The sequence below is a fragment of the Canis aureus genome, chromosome 11 (genome assembly GCF_053574225.1).
Source record: "Canis aureus isolate CA01 chromosome 11, VMU_Caureus_v.1.0, whole genome shotgun sequence".
NCBI classification, from domain to species: Eukaryota; Metazoa; Chordata; class Mammalia; order Carnivora; family Canidae; genus Canis; species Canis aureus.
Window position 1 is genome coordinate 10,061,593 of NC_135621.1, and position 16,053 is coordinate 10,077,645.

The 16,053-nt window shown below is 43.4% G+C and overlaps 1 protein-coding gene across 1 annotated transcript in view; it reads left to right on the forward strand.

Annotated features, from left to right (window-relative positions):
• The first annotated feature begins 2,695 nt into the window (after window positions 1-2,695).
• The window catches only part of MSRB3 (methionine sulfoxide reductase B3), a 177,076-nt gene continuing 163,718 nt past the window's right edge, over window positions 2,696-16,053 (forward strand). The window contains exon 1 of the mRNA XM_077913714.1: window positions 2,696-3,269. Coding sequence (XP_077769840.1) covers window positions 2,819-3,269 — 451 coding nt within the window. The 5' untranslated portion in view covers window positions 2,696-2,818. The remainder of the gene's footprint in view (window positions 3,270-16,053) is intronic.

The following is a 16,053-nucleotide window of genomic DNA, read 5'->3' on the forward strand; positions in this document are numbered from 1 at the left end:
CTGAAGACATTTTATGAGGACTGGGGCAGTGGTGTCCTGGTGCTGGCTCTCACAAGCCCGAGGGCTGGTTGTGTGCATCTCTTCCCACGTGCACATCAGGTTGGTGGGAGTATTGACACTGCATCAATTGGTTTTTGTTACAATTGAGGTCTCCCTCCTCCAGATCTGGTTGTTAAAAATGTACTAGCACACCACAGGGTAGGGGAAGGGATGGTATATGGGGAGCAAGGGAAGCAGTTACCTCTTCTGGGTCCTTTGTCTTAAAAACAAACAGTATTTAAGGTAATATGTTAACGTGATTGGTATTAAGATTATAATAAAAGAAGACGTTAGAGAAAACATTGTGAAATATATGATTTAAATATCAGTGGTTAAATTACAAAGCTCATAGGAATGTGGTCAGAGGGTAGTACTTTCCTGTTCCTGGTACCTATCAAAGGTACAAGCCCCCACCTCCCAGGCCCACAAAGGATGACCTGACAAGCCGGTTAAGTCTCTGGTCTTATTTTCACATGTATTCGTTACCCCTATTACTTGAGGTAACTTGAGTGCACACCGGTTACTTAAAACCACAAGAGCCCAGTGAATACGGTTTTTGAATTCCTTTTTTTTTTTTTAAATGTAGGGAAATGGGACAGATTAGTACAGTAAAAAGAGTACGTATGATTTTGGAATGAGGTTTGAATTCCAATACTCCTTCACCCCTTCCTGGTAGCATAATTTATTGTGCCTCAGTCTCCTTAGCTGTAAAATAAGGATAAAGGAAAATAAGCTCAGAGATATTTGTAGCGATTAAATGAAGTACCATGTGTCGAACATCTAGCACAGTGTCTGGCACTTGTTATGCACTCAAGTAATGTTAGCTCTTTTCTCCCCCCCCCTTTTTTTTTTAAAGACTCTAATTATTCATGAGAGATAAGAGAGAGAAAGAAAGAGAGGGAGAGAGAGAGGCAGAGACACAGGCAGAGGGAGAAACAGGCTCCATGCATCTCCTTTCTTTAACATACTTATTGAAGCCTTTAAAACAGCTGGTGGATGGGGTGCCTGGGCAGCTGGTGAGTTGAGGGGCCCACTCTTGGTTTCGGGAGTGGTCGTGACCTCGGGATCATGGGATGGGGGATACCCTCAGGCTCTGCACTCAGTGTGGAGTCTGCTTGTCCCTCCTCTTCTCTCCCCCCATCCCAATAAATAGATAGAATCTTAAAAAAAAAACAAAAAAAAACAACACAGCTGCTACTTTTGCTCTCAAGTCAGCAGAATCGACACAAGTACTTAACTCTCCACTTGTTTTAATATGAATTCGGTTGTATGATAATGCATTATTTATAATTTTATGTTTTTGTATATAAGATCACCTAGACTATTTTGAATATAATTACAGTCCTTTGAAACAAGCTCTTCTCTACACTTAGCTCAGAGCTCCTATATGTCAGTCCACAAATTACTGTGCTCGTATCCTTTTGTTTTTAAACAACTAATTAGAATATGGGCAAAGAACTATGTTAGATATTGTAAGGGAATTAAAAAAACATGCTGGGGTAACCTGGGTGGCTCAGTCAGCTGAATATCCAACTCTTGGTTTGGGCTTAGGTCATGATCTCAGGGTTGTGGGATAGAACCCTGTGTTGGGCTCCAGGCTCAGGAGAGAGTCAGCTTGAGATTCTCTCTCTCCCTCTGCCCCTCCCCCTGGCTCGTGTGCTCTGTCAAATAAAAATTAATATTAAAAAAAAGAAAAACAGATGCTTACATAATATATAGTTAAATATACACAAAGGAGGAAAGGGAGGGAATATTCAGTTTTTTTCCTGAGTATCTTCCCACTGCCCAACTTCTAGATACCTATATTGAATAATATAAGGTTCAATAGTAATGTGTCTTTTGAATCCCTTATTTATTGTTTTACAGTTTACTTGCCCTTAGTTTACTTAGGTCATCTGCCCTTGGCCCCATTATCAACTGCTAGTATATTAAGGGTGAAATCTGCCCATTTGCCAGGAGTAATTTATGGGATGTGGTATTTCTCAGTACCAGATGATTTAAGGGGAGCCACTTGCAAATGGACTGTTTTTTTTTTTGTTTTTTTGGCATATACACCTTAATAACTGGCTAGAATTAAACTTGTCTTAAAGTTTCTGATTTGTAAATACAGCATTTTCAAACAAATAGTGTGATGTACACATTACCATACTTTAGTTCATATTAGAATAATCCATCCACACTCTCAATCTGTTTGGCATTTACCCCTTAAGAATCTTGCATCCATAAATCATTTCTGTAGCATCTTAAAACGTTCCTAAGTAATTATATAACTAACATCTTGCATCTCCAGGGCCTTGTCCCGTTAGTGTGAATTAAAAAAATAAGAATAATAAATTATAGTAATTAGGGCAAAACTACGTTGTCTTGGAAAGCGAAGGTTTCATTGGGGACTAGCGGCTTGGGTCTGTCATCGAACCTCTGGGCCTGACATCTTGGCCTCCCAAGTAGCACCTTTTGAATACGTTTCAACACGGCCTTTTAGACAAGCTACAGCAAACGCAAACCTGAAGGGGATGAAAGGAGGTCGGTGGTGGGAAGGACCACGGGTCTCAACAGCAGCATTTAAGTGTCCCGAAAAGTTGGGCGGCCTCCGCCCCAACCAGACGCGGCGCGCCCGGGACGCAGGGGGCGGTTCTGTGTGGGACGGCGGCGGGCGGGCTGCTCGCGGCTCACCGTGGCTCGTGGTGCAGACCCGGCGGGCCCGCCGCAGCCCCCCTGCACCCTGCACCCCCGCGCAAGCATCTTGTGTCTGACGGCGCTGGGCGGCAGGTGGGTGCTGATGGCCCACCCGAGGGTGCAGACCCGGCGGGCCCGCCGCAGCCCCCCTGCACCCTGCACCCCCCGCGCAAGCATTTGCCGGGTCTCTTCATCCTGTCCGTACCCAAGCCCCCGGGCGTGGGGTCCCCGCCCGCCGTCTGTCCGACCCCTGCGCGGTCCCGCGCCGGCGGTGCAGGGGGGCGGCGGGCGCTCGGCGGGCTCCCTCGCGGGCTCCCAGGCTCTTGCTCATATTTGGACGCGGCCGCCCGTGCCCAGGAATTTCCCGTCATGCCTCCCGCCGCCCCGTCCGTCGCCCCGAGCCGCGGAGGGAGGGAGGGAGGGAGGGAGGCGGCGGCGGCGGACGGCGGGTCGCTGCCCTCCCATGAGCGCGCGGCGCAGCCCCCGGCGCCCCCTCTCGCCGCTCCTCTGCCTCTGGCTGCTCGCGGCCGCGGCGCGGGGAGGCGCGCAGGCAGGTAAGTCCCGGCGACGTGCGACCGCGACCCGGGCCCCGGCCTCCTGCGGGCCGGGCAGGGGCGCGGCGGGGAGCGCCGGGGGGGGGGTCAGGCCGGCTCCGTCCCCGTCCCCCGAGGGGGGGGCGCCCGCTGACACCTTATCCCGTCCCCGGAGCGAACCTGAGCCCGCGGGACGCCCCGGGCGGCGAGCAGCGCGGGGGGGGGGGGGCGGCAGCGGCCTGGGGGGGGAGCAGCGCCGGGAGGGGGAGCAGCGCCGGGGCCCCGCTGAAGTGCCCGATCCGGGAACCGGCCGCTCCGCGTGGGAAAGCGCCCGCCAGGCCCGCGCGTCCCGCAGGGTGGGGGTCTCCGGGGCGCGGGGGGCGAGGGCGGGGGCGGCGGGGGCAGAGGCGGGGTCTCTGGGGCGCAGGGGGCAGGGGCGGGGACTTGGGGGGGGCAAGAGCCGGGTCTCCGGGGCGCAGGGGAGCAGGGGCAGGGGCTCGGGGGGCAGAGGCGGGGTCTCCGGGGCGCAGGGGAGCAGGGGCAGGGGCGCGGGGGGCAGAGGCGGGGTCTCCGGGGCGCAGGGGGCAGGGGCGGGGACTTGGGGGGGGCAAGAGCCGGGTCTCCGGGGCGCAGGGGAGCAGGGGCAGGGGCTCGGGGGGCAGAGGCGGGGTCTCCGGGGCGCAGGGGAGCAGGGGCAGGGGCGCGGGGGGCAGAGGCGGGGTCTCCGGGGCGCAGGGGAGCAGGGGCAGGGGCGCGGGGGTCAGAGGCGGGGTCTCCGGGGCGCAGGGGAGCAGGGGCAGGGGCGCGGGGGGCAGAGGCGGGGTCTCCGGGGCGCAGGGGAGCAGGGGCAGGGGCGCGGGGGGCAGAGGCGGGGTCTCCGGGGCGCAGGGGAGCAGGGGCAGGGGCGCGGGGGGCAGAGGCGGGGTCTCCGGGGCGCAGGGGAGCAGGGGCAGGGGCGCGGGGGGCAAGGGCGGGGTCTCCGGAGCGCAGGGGCGCGGGGACGCGGGTCTCCGGCGACTGGCCCGCGTGGTGGGGGCCCGGCTGCCGCCCTCGCGGGCCCCGCTGGTATTTAATAGGCCAAACCCGAGCAGGACCCCGAGTTCGTCAGGTACCAGTTTTGTTTTGCTTTGAAGCGGAAAAAAAGCATCTGAGTCTGTTTTTTTTTTTTTTAAGTTTAACACTGGACCATTTAAAGTCAAAACTATGTGAAGGAAAGGTGCCATCGCTGCCTGCCCTGGCTTAGGACTGGTAATTCGGAAGTCTTCACAGGATGATTTTTAAGGATCCTTTTCTTGAGATCATGTGGAAAATATCAGGGAAAAGTTTTTTTTATTCCCCCCCATCAGGCAATTACAAAAAGCAATGATTTGAAATGAAGGAGGTAGAGTTTAAGGCCGATGTGAAATTGCACGGACTTTGATATTCGTGATGAGGCTCTAACTTACTGACCATCAGAGCTTCTCGGTGCTTAATGTTTTCAGGAATGGAAGGTCAAAAATGATCATTCCTCAGTTGAGATAAGGAAACTTCAGTTCGCTTTTGTTTTTGCCCCTAGTAGGCTGAACTGTCAACACGGATATGGCTAGCAATTAGGACTGAGAAATTAGCCGCAAACTGACTCTATTAAGCATGGATTATATTCAGAACTCTCTTCTCTTTCTCTTATTTCCATTTGCAGCCTTGCTGGCAAAATAGACTTTTTTGTTTTCTTTCAAAACAGACTTTAAAATATAGTTTGTCTGTAAAAATGTCTTTAGGATTCGTGTAACTTCTAACATTGCCAATTTAGATTAATGGGAAATTTAAAAAATGTTTAGCCTTTTTAAATGTGCAGTTTATAAATATTAAGTAATGATATCCATTTCATGTTTGCTTCTGATTGGGACTGTTTTTCAGAAAGACCTTTTTATGGATTCATGTTTTAGGAGTATCTTTAATAGTACTTCTTGGGAAATACAACAGGTTCTAACTGCACATTTTATTAGTAGTCTTCTAGAAAATACTGTGCTGCACGATAAAGAGTGGATTGTACTGCCGGGGAATATATGTTTGTTTCTTTCTTTTTTTAATTTCTTCAGTGATGTGTTGACTTACCTAATTCTTGTGGTAAAGCAGCCCTCGAAGACCAAAATCCACTGTGCTGTGGCCCCTTGCCAGCAATTTTGAACACCAAGTGTATATTTGGATCATTTAAACATTCACTTTTTTAATTTTGGTCCCAGCTGACCTATAAGTCTAATTTCTGATGACTTTTATTAGGGCCCTATGTGAACGTCTGGAATTTTTTTATATTAAAGTCAGTAGCTCTCTGCCGTATAGAATTTTGTCAGAGTGCCTAACCGCCTGTCTGCCAAAGTTGCAAACATACAGCATCATTTAGGTTTTGAATCAAACTTAGGTTTTAAAGGTGCTTGTTCTAAAATTTTAACTAAAATGTTAACCCATTAGGTCAGAAATCTTAACTATTTTGCTAAACTCAAGTAACAAGAATATCCAAAAAAGATCCCAGCAGTAGCTTCATAGATTTTTTCCCCTACATTTTCTAATACATTTATCCTTTTAAAATTTCAGCCATTAAAGAGGAACTTCAGGCAATAATACATTTTGGCTCTATTATCTGGTCACAGTTTTTTGATTTTTATCTCACCTGTGTTCCTTACCATAGTTGGGGATTGGTTGATGAATTTGGCTCAGATGTTTAACTTCCTTTTCTGTAAACTGATGAAGTTGAACATAATCTCCATGTTCCTTCTAACTCCAGATACTGTAATATTGTTTTTGTTTATATGATCCTGCAGAGCTACCCACACTACATTGATTCAAACTTCAGATTGTCAGCTCTGACTTGCTATACGTGTTCAACTGGTCTTCTTGTGGTCAGATCTGATTGGTGTGGATCCAGCTTGTGGAACATCTTGATACTTGGCACATGCGCACAGATGCACACACGTTGACAGAGTTCTGTGATACTAAGCTTCTGCTACTTTCTCTTACCCTGATCTAACAGCAGAAAGTGCTGGTTATGTCATAGGGTAAATGTCCAACTGTTGTTTGGGGACAGTTAAGCCCAGGCCCTAAAATGGTTTGGTATTCAGTTCTGGAATTTGTGTCTTGGTTAGGGATACCACAGTAGAGCACCCAAACCTTTCTGTAGTTGGGAGGCTGTGGCTAGTTATTTGGGGGCATTCCAGATGAAACGCCCTAAATTCCTACAAAATGCCCTATTGATCATACTTGGACCTACCCATCTGGTCTATTCAGAATTAAATTGAGTTTGAATAGGAGGGTAATCGGATCTCTGTTTAATTTGCCAGTTGTTAGCATCTGTGATTGCTATACAGATAGATATTTCAAGACTTTACTTTGAAAATTCCGATATTTTCTCCTTTGTGGGCACAGTTGTTTTTTCTGTTAAAATTCTCAGCATGATCCTGGATCCTTGTTTACATGTTTTCTCCATAGCAGACCAAAGTTGTCTTTATGGCTTTTAAAGAAAAGCAAGGAAAGAATAAAATTGTAGGAAAGGTAGGCCAGCAATAAATCAACCAATTGACTTTATGGAGGATTTGGTTATTGCCTCTTTTAAGCTTCTGTTGTAAGTAACAGAAATGAACTTGAACTAGTTTTAGGAAAACGAAAGAGAGGTATTCGATGGAAGCTAAGTGCAGACAGACCTTATTAGGGACTAGGGACTGGAAAACCTGGAACTTTCCCTCTCTCCTCTTGGCCTTTCTTTGCTTCATTGTCCATTCTTTGCTGACCATTTTTTTCCTGCTTTCCTGTGTTCCTGGTTGAATTTGACTGCTCAGCAGCTCTTGAATATTTATGTGTCCCTCGGTTCACAGGGAAAGACTAAATCATCGAGGCTGGAATCTAAATTCCTGAGAGATAGAACCTGTTAGACATAGGTTGGGTCACATTGTTGATAGAGATTTTCCCTAAGATTTCTTCTAATTCTGGAGTTCTTTGTAGTACGTGTTGCTGACATTTGTGTGGTTTGATTTTGCATTTTTACATTTTGTACGATGGGGTTATTAGTTCTTAAAAGGTATAATTTTCTTTTGATTGCAGTATGTGTAGAAACGAGTATGCCACCTTCAGTGGGATCCTAGGATGTTAGAGCAGTTCATTCAGACAGAGGCAGGAATGCTGAAGAGGAGGAGCCTTGGGGGAGTGAACGGAAGGTAGCACCACATTTAGGAATTACGGCACAGCTTGGCATCCACCTGACTTGTGAAAGATCCTGTTTAATAACAGTTGATCCATCCTGTAGATAATTGTCTGCATATTTTCAGGAATTCACTGAATTAAAATGCTGGGCTCAAATAGCTTAAGGGTGAATTCATTACAACTATTTAAGTGATAACTGCAGACATTCAAAATAGTAGTAGTTGAGGGAGTTCCTTAGTTATTTTTCTGTTTCTCACCCAGGTTTAGTATTTCCCATCTCTCCCTTTCCCTTAGACCACTTCGGCCGCCTGGATTGTTTTTTTCTCCTAACTTGGCCTTCGGGTCTCCACCTCATGGTCGTTTGCGAAGCTTTCTCCACCTCTTAGAATTTGTCATTTCTTTTGTTTCCAAGACATTCTGTACCGTGATTGGAGCATGATTTTACCATCTTGCATGTATTAATCCTCACTGGACTATAGGTTCTATTAGACCAGTGAATCATCTAGAAGAATTCACATAAGCTGTTAGCATCCATCATCCCAGGCATGATGATTCCAGCTTTTTCAGATGTTCTGAAGCTTGTATGGTATCCTGCTTGTCACTGCCTTCTCCTTCAGACATTGAAGCTCAGTCATATTGCTCTTCTTTCTTAGTCCTTGTCTGTTTTCTAGATATTACAGGCTTTACCATGAAAATTCTAGTTCTATTGTGATGATCAAATATGTAGATGATGGGATCTTTTCCTACCAACTGAGATGGATAGGGAAGGAAAGTATAGCAAACTGATATGGAAGGAAATCGACTTGTGTTGAGCCTCCAATATTTACCAGATCAGATAGAGGGGGCAGGTATAGGAAAACATTGGCGCATATATGAAGGGGAATCGTGGGAAGGTAAAGTATAAAGATGGAAAATTAAGTTTGGCTTAGAACATGGAGGGCTTTCAGTACCAGGCTAGGAAATTTGGACTGGGTTAGTAAATTATGAGATTGAATTTTTTTTGAGTCCTCAAAATCAGGATTGGATTATAAGATATATTATCTAATAATTCAGAGGATGAGTCAAATTGGGAAAGAAACCATTGGATTAATAAAGAAAGGTTAAAAGAGATTTCTTAGAGAATGAGGACCTGAACGAGGGTGGTGGCACTGGGATTGGAGGAGTGTTGCTGAGGAAGACAGCATAGAAACAAACAAGTAATTGAAGATAGAGAAAGAGAGGGATGACTAAAAGATGATGGGAAGATGTTAAGCCTGGGCGTTTGCGAGAATGTGAACTCAGCAGGTTTGTGGGTGGAGGTAAAAAAATGAGTTTTGTTTTAGAGATCTCTTGCATTTGAGGTGCTGGTCGAACCTTCATGTGGAGATGTGTAGCCAGAAATGTGAGGCTGTGACTTGGAGGGATGGGGGGCTGGAGTAAAACGCGGATGAGTAAGGAAGCCTAAAACTAAAGGGGAGAAGAAAACAAAACACTTGTTGACTGGAGGAAGAGGAAGGACACAGGAAAAGTGTGATCATCCAGAAGATGCAGCTCCATGTGGCTTTGAACGATGGCCAGTCAGTGTATGGCTTTCTGTCCCCGAGCTTTCCTTGTTTAGGGGACACCGCATGTACTCACTCCGCAAATAGCACGTGGGAAGCCTTGAGCAAAGGATCCTTTGGAAAGACCTTCCCAAACTGCAAAATTGTTGCTGGTACTTCCTGTCTTAACCTCTTCGGTGGCGTATATCTCTTAAGATAAAGGACTAACGCCTTCATTGTCTTCGTCATCACCAGGCCTTGCTTTTCTCTGTACTCTGAGCTTCCTACAAGGGGTTCATTTAGCTTTGAACACACATTTTACTCTGTTTTGTCCTCACTCCTCCCTTCATCTTCTCCAAGAACATGAAGCCATTCCCACCAGATGGCTTTTTTTTTTTTTTTTTTTTGGTCCTCTGTGTGTACTTTTTTATTGCCATGGTCAAGTTTGTTCTTTTTCTTTCTTTCTTTTTTAAAGTATTTTATTTATTTATTTGAGAGGGGGGTGAGGCAGAGGGAGAAGCAGACCCCCTGCTGAGTCGGGAACCAGGTGTGGGGCTTGATCCCAGGACCTCGGGATCATGACCTGAGCGGGAAGCGGACGCTTAACCCACTGAGCCACCCAGGCGCCCCTGCCATGGTCAAGTTCTTATCCCTAAAATAATTATTGACAATTTCCTAATCTATGATTTAAAAAATTTATAATAAATCTCATCACTACCTCTTCCTTATAGAATGCCTTGTTTTTCTTATCTCTTCAAGCATTGCCTGCAAGTTTCTTGAACACTTGAGTTGGCCACCTGGCATACTCTGATCTGTGACTCTGGGCCATGGTAGCCTGGAGCAGCATTGTTACCTGGCATCTGTATGACTGGGTTACCCAGCAGAGTGCTGGTTACAGGAAACTGCCAATTTCCTGGTACCTGTCTTTTCTGAAGGAAAGCAGAGGGAATTTACTTCATTGAGAAGGCTTTATTTGCATAAACTGCAGAGGTTGGTAAAATATGGAGATGAATGCAGGTGAAATAGAGAAATAGTGCTGGTGTAAGAAATGTGCTCTCAGGGCCTGCTTCCTGGCCAACAGGATATCCTGATTCTGTTTCTAAGAATAGTATACTCTTCATAACATGTGTCTGAAATGGCATGTTTATGTTTAGTATGGAGTATTAAGAATAATTTCTACCTTGATTAAAAAAAAAGAACCCTCCCAGATGCTAGTAGTTGTGCTTTTAGTAGCTGTTGGCTGAGAAAATACATAATAGCAAAAAGCCATTATAAAAATCTTTTTAAAAAATTTTTATTTATCTATGATAGTCACACACACACACACAGAGAGAGAGAGAGAGAGAGAGAGAGAGAGGCAGAGACATAAGCAGAGGGAGAAGCAGGCTCCATGCACCGGGAGCCCGATGTGGGATTCGATCCCGGGTCTCCAGGATCGCGCCCTGGGCCGAAGGCAGGCGCTAAACTGCTGCGCCACCCAGGGATCCCGCCATTATAAAAATCTTAAATGAGTTTTTTTTTTTTTAATATAAAAGCATTCTGACGTTCAGAAAGTACGTATATGTGGAAATTATGGCTTATGGAGCCTATAGATAGCTTGATTTCTTGCTTTGTGGATACTCTCAGGGAGGTTCTGGTGTCAGTTTTCAGTGGCTCGTTGTCATCTCACTTTAGAATGTGGAGGAGAGTTTTGTTTGAAAATCTGAGCTATGGTTGAAATTTTAGAATGACAAGAAAGTTCCTTCTCAATATCCTCTTGGAAGAGCAGTTGCCTGTTTCATGCCAGGCAATGTACTTTATGCTAAGACTGGGCTGTTAAGCAGTCTCAGGGACTAGTATATGAATGCTTTTTTAAAATTATATTTTCAGGTATATAAGCATCATTCTTAGGGCCATTCTCCTGTTTTTTAGGATGAAACGTAGTAGGTAATTTGTATATAAGTACATACCTATGGCGGTCTCTGTCATGGCATAACCATCTTCTATTACAGTAAATTACACAGTGAATCTTTGTGGTTTCTTGGGTCAGTTTATTTTATTTAAAGGAAAAAAAAAAGAAAAAAGAAAAAGCCCAACCCTGCAAACCAAACCAAACCAACCAATCCCTCAGTACATATGTGAAATTTAAGACAGCACCAAAAATAAGCCTGTACTACATGTTAAAGAGTCTTTAAAAGATATCAGGACAGCTTTGGTATAAATCAGAGTCCTGAATTTTATGTTTGTGCTTTCATTTCTCTTATTTATGTTTGGTTGAATCTGGGCATGGTTGGGGTTAGGAGAAATCTAAGGTGACCATTACTGGTGGATATTTATCTTACAGTAGTGGTGTCTAAGGAAAAAAAGGTAGGGTCATACCTCCCTGTACACAGTCCATTAGGTAGGACAGCAGTTGAGGGACCGCAGGTAGTCTGGGAGCCCTTGTCTCACTGTAACTGAGAATGAAAAGGTGCTTATACTGAAGTCCTTCCCGATATCTTGGTGTGTGAATATTCCATCTAGTGAGGTCACTGTAGGGAGCCAGGAAGAGCCTGGTCCAAGGCAGGGGATGTGTACCAGTTTGCAGAGCCAGTGGGAGAATTGCAGGCTCATGAGTACATTTGCATCCTTTCATGATGCAAAGGATGGAGTGCGATGAAAAGAACATTGGAGAGCAAATTCGAGGACTGGGTTTTCCTGGTCCTGTTCTTGCCCGAAGCATTTACACTCTCTGTGCCTCAGTTTTCACATCAGCAAACTGAACCAATTGGACTGAGTAATACCTGATGTTTTTGCTTGCAGATTCTATGGTCTGTGGGCTGTCTAAAAGTCTCCAAGTAGCTTTCACAGTTTTTAATGGAAATGATATGATTAATAAATTATACAAAGTTGTCTTCTCTTGTTATATTTGGTTCAAGTTGTTTCTTTGGGAAACTACGTATAAATGTTATTCTGTGACTAAGATCTTATGTTTGAGCTTTGTAGCTTAATGTGCTCAGTAATTTGATCCATAAGCCAAGTTATATAACCCTTTTAAAGATTCAGTACTTATTTAGAGGATAGATTACAGTGTATTAGAAGCATCGTATTAACTATCCCATTTGAAGTGATGGCATTAAGCAGGAGAAACTATGTTGGTTGACCTAAATAAACAGCTAAGAATTGCATATTTAGGCTTGATGATGTATCTCAGATGGGAATAGTCCTCTTTTTTTTTTTTTTTATAAAGGATTTTATTTATTTATTCATGAGAGACACACAGACTGAGAGAGAGGCAGAAGGAGAAGCAGGCCCCATGCAGGGAGCCTGACATGGGACTCGATCCCAGGTCTCCAGGGTCACACTCTGGACTGAAGGTGGTGCTAAGCTGCTGAGCCACTGGGGCTGCCCAGGGAATAGTCCTCTTTTAATCCGGGTACACTGCTAGTAGAATTTACTTTTGACCATCCTAGAAATATATTTAATTCTTAAAACTAGTTAATTTGCTCTTACCGTTAAAGAAGAAAATCTTCTCCATTGAGCTTTAAAGAAAAATAAACTTTACTGATTAGACAGGTAGAAGAAAAATCTCTTGCCTTTAAAATGCATTGTTAAGTTTTTGTCCTTTTTTATTATAAATATTTCACAATGCCCAAAAAAGAATATATAACATCTATACATAGGATATAAAGAATGATTTAAAAAAATCTAGATACCCCTACCCAGCTTCAGAAGTAGTGTTAACGTTGCCTGCATGACCTCCATTCATACCTTCTCCCTCCTCAGAGTATCTCCGGTCATGGTGACAATCACTTAACACAAATGATAACTAATATACATTCTTGCTTTTTCTTTCCACTCTATCTTTTCTTTTTTATAGTTTTACCGTAGATGTATCTATCTCTACATATTTTATTATTTACTTTTGCATGTTTTGGAACCCTCTACTAATATTGTCATCTGCTCTTCAACTCCTAGGACTTGCTCCCCCCCATTACATTATATCTGTGTTACCCATGTTGGTGTATGCAACTCATTTTTAAAAGATTAACATTTGTTTTATTGTCTGTGTTTTTCTACATTTTATTTATTTCTGCTTTTTTAAAAAAATTTCTGCTTCTTTCACATTTATATGTTAGAGTTCTTATGTTTTTCTGTGGAGTCGAATCTATTTTTTCCCATTGCTTCTAAGCTTCACCACCAATACAGTGAGTAATAATAGTAATGGTGATGATGATAATAATAATAATAATAGCAAATACAACAGATGTTACTAGTCTATTTACCATTTGTGCCACCCGCTAGTCTAAGTATTTACTCTTTACCTATATTAACTTATTTAATGCTCATGACAACTTTTTTTTTTTTTTTTTTGCTCATGACAACTTAATCAAGGAGGTAGCATATTATTGGGAGAACTCATACATTGAGATTAGGGCCCGAGGTGCAAGACATTCAGTAATTTCTATGACTATGACTTAAATCTTGGCAGTCTGGCCGCAGAGTTTATGCTCCTAATCATAACAGTATTATGACTCCTATGTAGCCTTTTCTTTTAATTATGTGTTTTTCCCATTTAACTTTTTAAGGTATTAAAGTGTTTTTGTGACTTTCAAAAAAGAATGAGCCTAGGGTGATCATCAAGTTGGTTCTCCTGCACAACACCAATTATTTAAAGTCATGCTACAGTTTAATTTGCTTCATGGTTAGACCCTGACTTTTTTCATGCAGGTTTTTAAAAATTCTCTGGGATTTATTATTGCTTCCCCCCCCTAAATTAAAAGGAAAAAGTATATCTTCTGTATTATTCTTATAAAATATTTTTGTTTTTTTACTTTGGTATATGGTTTGGAATTGATTTCATTGATTTCCTGTGCTAATTTGGATCAGTTTCTTCATTTTTAGACAATGGCGTCCTATTAAAAAAAAAGTGTTTCTGTGATCTTAAATGGATCACTTAATCTGCCTGATAAGCCCTGGTTTTCCCAACTAAGTTGCATTTGTTAGGTGTAATTATTTCACTAATCAGACATATGTAATTGCTAATCAGAGCCTCCTTTCGGTGTAAAGTAACCAAGGATGATCATGAAGGAAAAGAATCAAACAAAGGGAAGTTCCTGATAGTGATTGGAAACTACTGATTTTCCCCAACCCCTCAAATTGCGGAACAAAAAACTTCAGTATAGAGAGTAAAATCCCTTTACTGTAACTTTCTTGTATAACTTTAATTTTTTCCTAAAATCAATTAATTTCCTAATTATTTTTTCCCTTACATTGTGAGTTCATGATGTCTTCAAGTCTTTCCAAGGTCTTGGATAATCTCCTAATATCCTTTATTTAAACATGCTCAAATTTCTCTTATCTTTAAAAATAAACAGAAAGCCTACTCCACTTGCCATCATCCTCTGTGACCAAGTTGTTTTACAAGTTGTTTATGTCCTTGCTGTCTCTATCTGCTCTCCAACCAAAAATAGGTGCTAAGCCCATGTTACATGTCAGGCACTAACTCATCTAATCTCTGGGGACGCAGTATGAGCTAGAGAGACTAGGGACTTTCATTCCCACTTTGGAACTAGCATGGCCTGTCATAGAAGGAGTGAGAAGACCATGAGTGAGAAGACCATTTGTGGTAGGAGAAGGAGGGAGGATGGTTAGAGTTGAGAGTAAAGAGAGTGATGAGATCAGATGGGGCTTTTAGACCATAATGAGGAACTTCGATAGTATTTGTGTGATGGAAGCCATTAGGGGGTTTTAAGGAGGCAGTGATAAGATCTGATTTGCATTTTAAAATTGTCAGTCTGGCTGCCATGTGGTGAATGGATTGTAGGGACCAAATGGAAGCAGGTAAAACCATTCCAAGGTAGTTCAGTTGGTAACGGTTAGGACCCGAGTGCTGATGGCAAAACTGATGGATTGCTGATGGAGTGGATATAGGGTCTAAGAAAATGGGAAGAACCATCCGTGCTATTCCACTGAAACTGCTTTGATCGGAGCCATTAATGGTGTCCGTATCATTCAGCTGAACGGACACAATTTGGTTCCTATCTTCAGGACATTTGATACATTGACAATTCAGTCCTAGAAATACTCTTTTGGTTTGTAACACTGGTATTGTTACATATGTGATTGTAGGCAAATTCATTAAATTATCTGTGCCTCAGTTTCCTCACTTGTAGGATGGCATTACTATTATACCTACCACATACATTGTTGTAATCATTAAATGAGATGATATAGGTAGTTTCCTTAGCACAGTGTCTTCCCCAGAGTTCATTCACAGTAAATGTTTGCTAGCAACATCCTTATCATTGTCCCAATCATCATCCTCATTGTTATTCTGGAACAACACTTTCCTTGACCTCTCTCTTCTTTGGCGGGTGGTCCTTCTTGGTCTTCTTTGCTAATTCTTTCTCCTCCAGCTCACTCATAAATGTTGAAGACTCCTAACTCTGGGAAATGAACTAGGGGTGGTGGAAGGGGAGGAGGACGGGGGGTGGGGGTGAATGGGTGACGGGCACTGAGGAGGGCACTTGACGGGATGAGCACTGGGTGTTATTCTGTATGTTGGCAAATTGAACACCAATAAAAAAATAAATTTGTTATTAAAAAAAAAAGAAAAAAATGTTGAAGTTCCTCAGGGCTCTGACATTTTCTTTTCTCATTGTATGTATTTTCCAAGGCAATCCAGTTTACTCCACAGCTTCAGTTCCATTTGTATAAAATTAACTCCCCCTAAATCTACCCATAGACCAGATCTGTTTCCTAAGCCCCAGTCCTGTATATCACTTGCCTCTACATTATCTCCACTTGGATGGTAGTGTCTTAGGCAACCTTCAACATATCAAAAACTGAAGGGTTTTTTTTTTCGTTGTTGTTGTTATTTTTGTTATTTTTTGCCCAAACTTAAGCCTCCCCTCTTGTTCCCTAACTTACGTAAATGATACTACCATTTGCACAGTTGCTTGAGCCAGAACTGTGAAGTTCTCGTAATTTTTTTTTTCTATTCTCATGTGCTGTATCGAACTTTTCCCTACAATTTTGCGATGGCTTCCTCATTAGTCTTATCTCACCTCCATCCACTTTCCACCTTCCAGTTGGATCTGATCTTGCTACTCTCCTTCAGTTACTCCCCTTTCTTTATAGGTTGAAGTTCCATA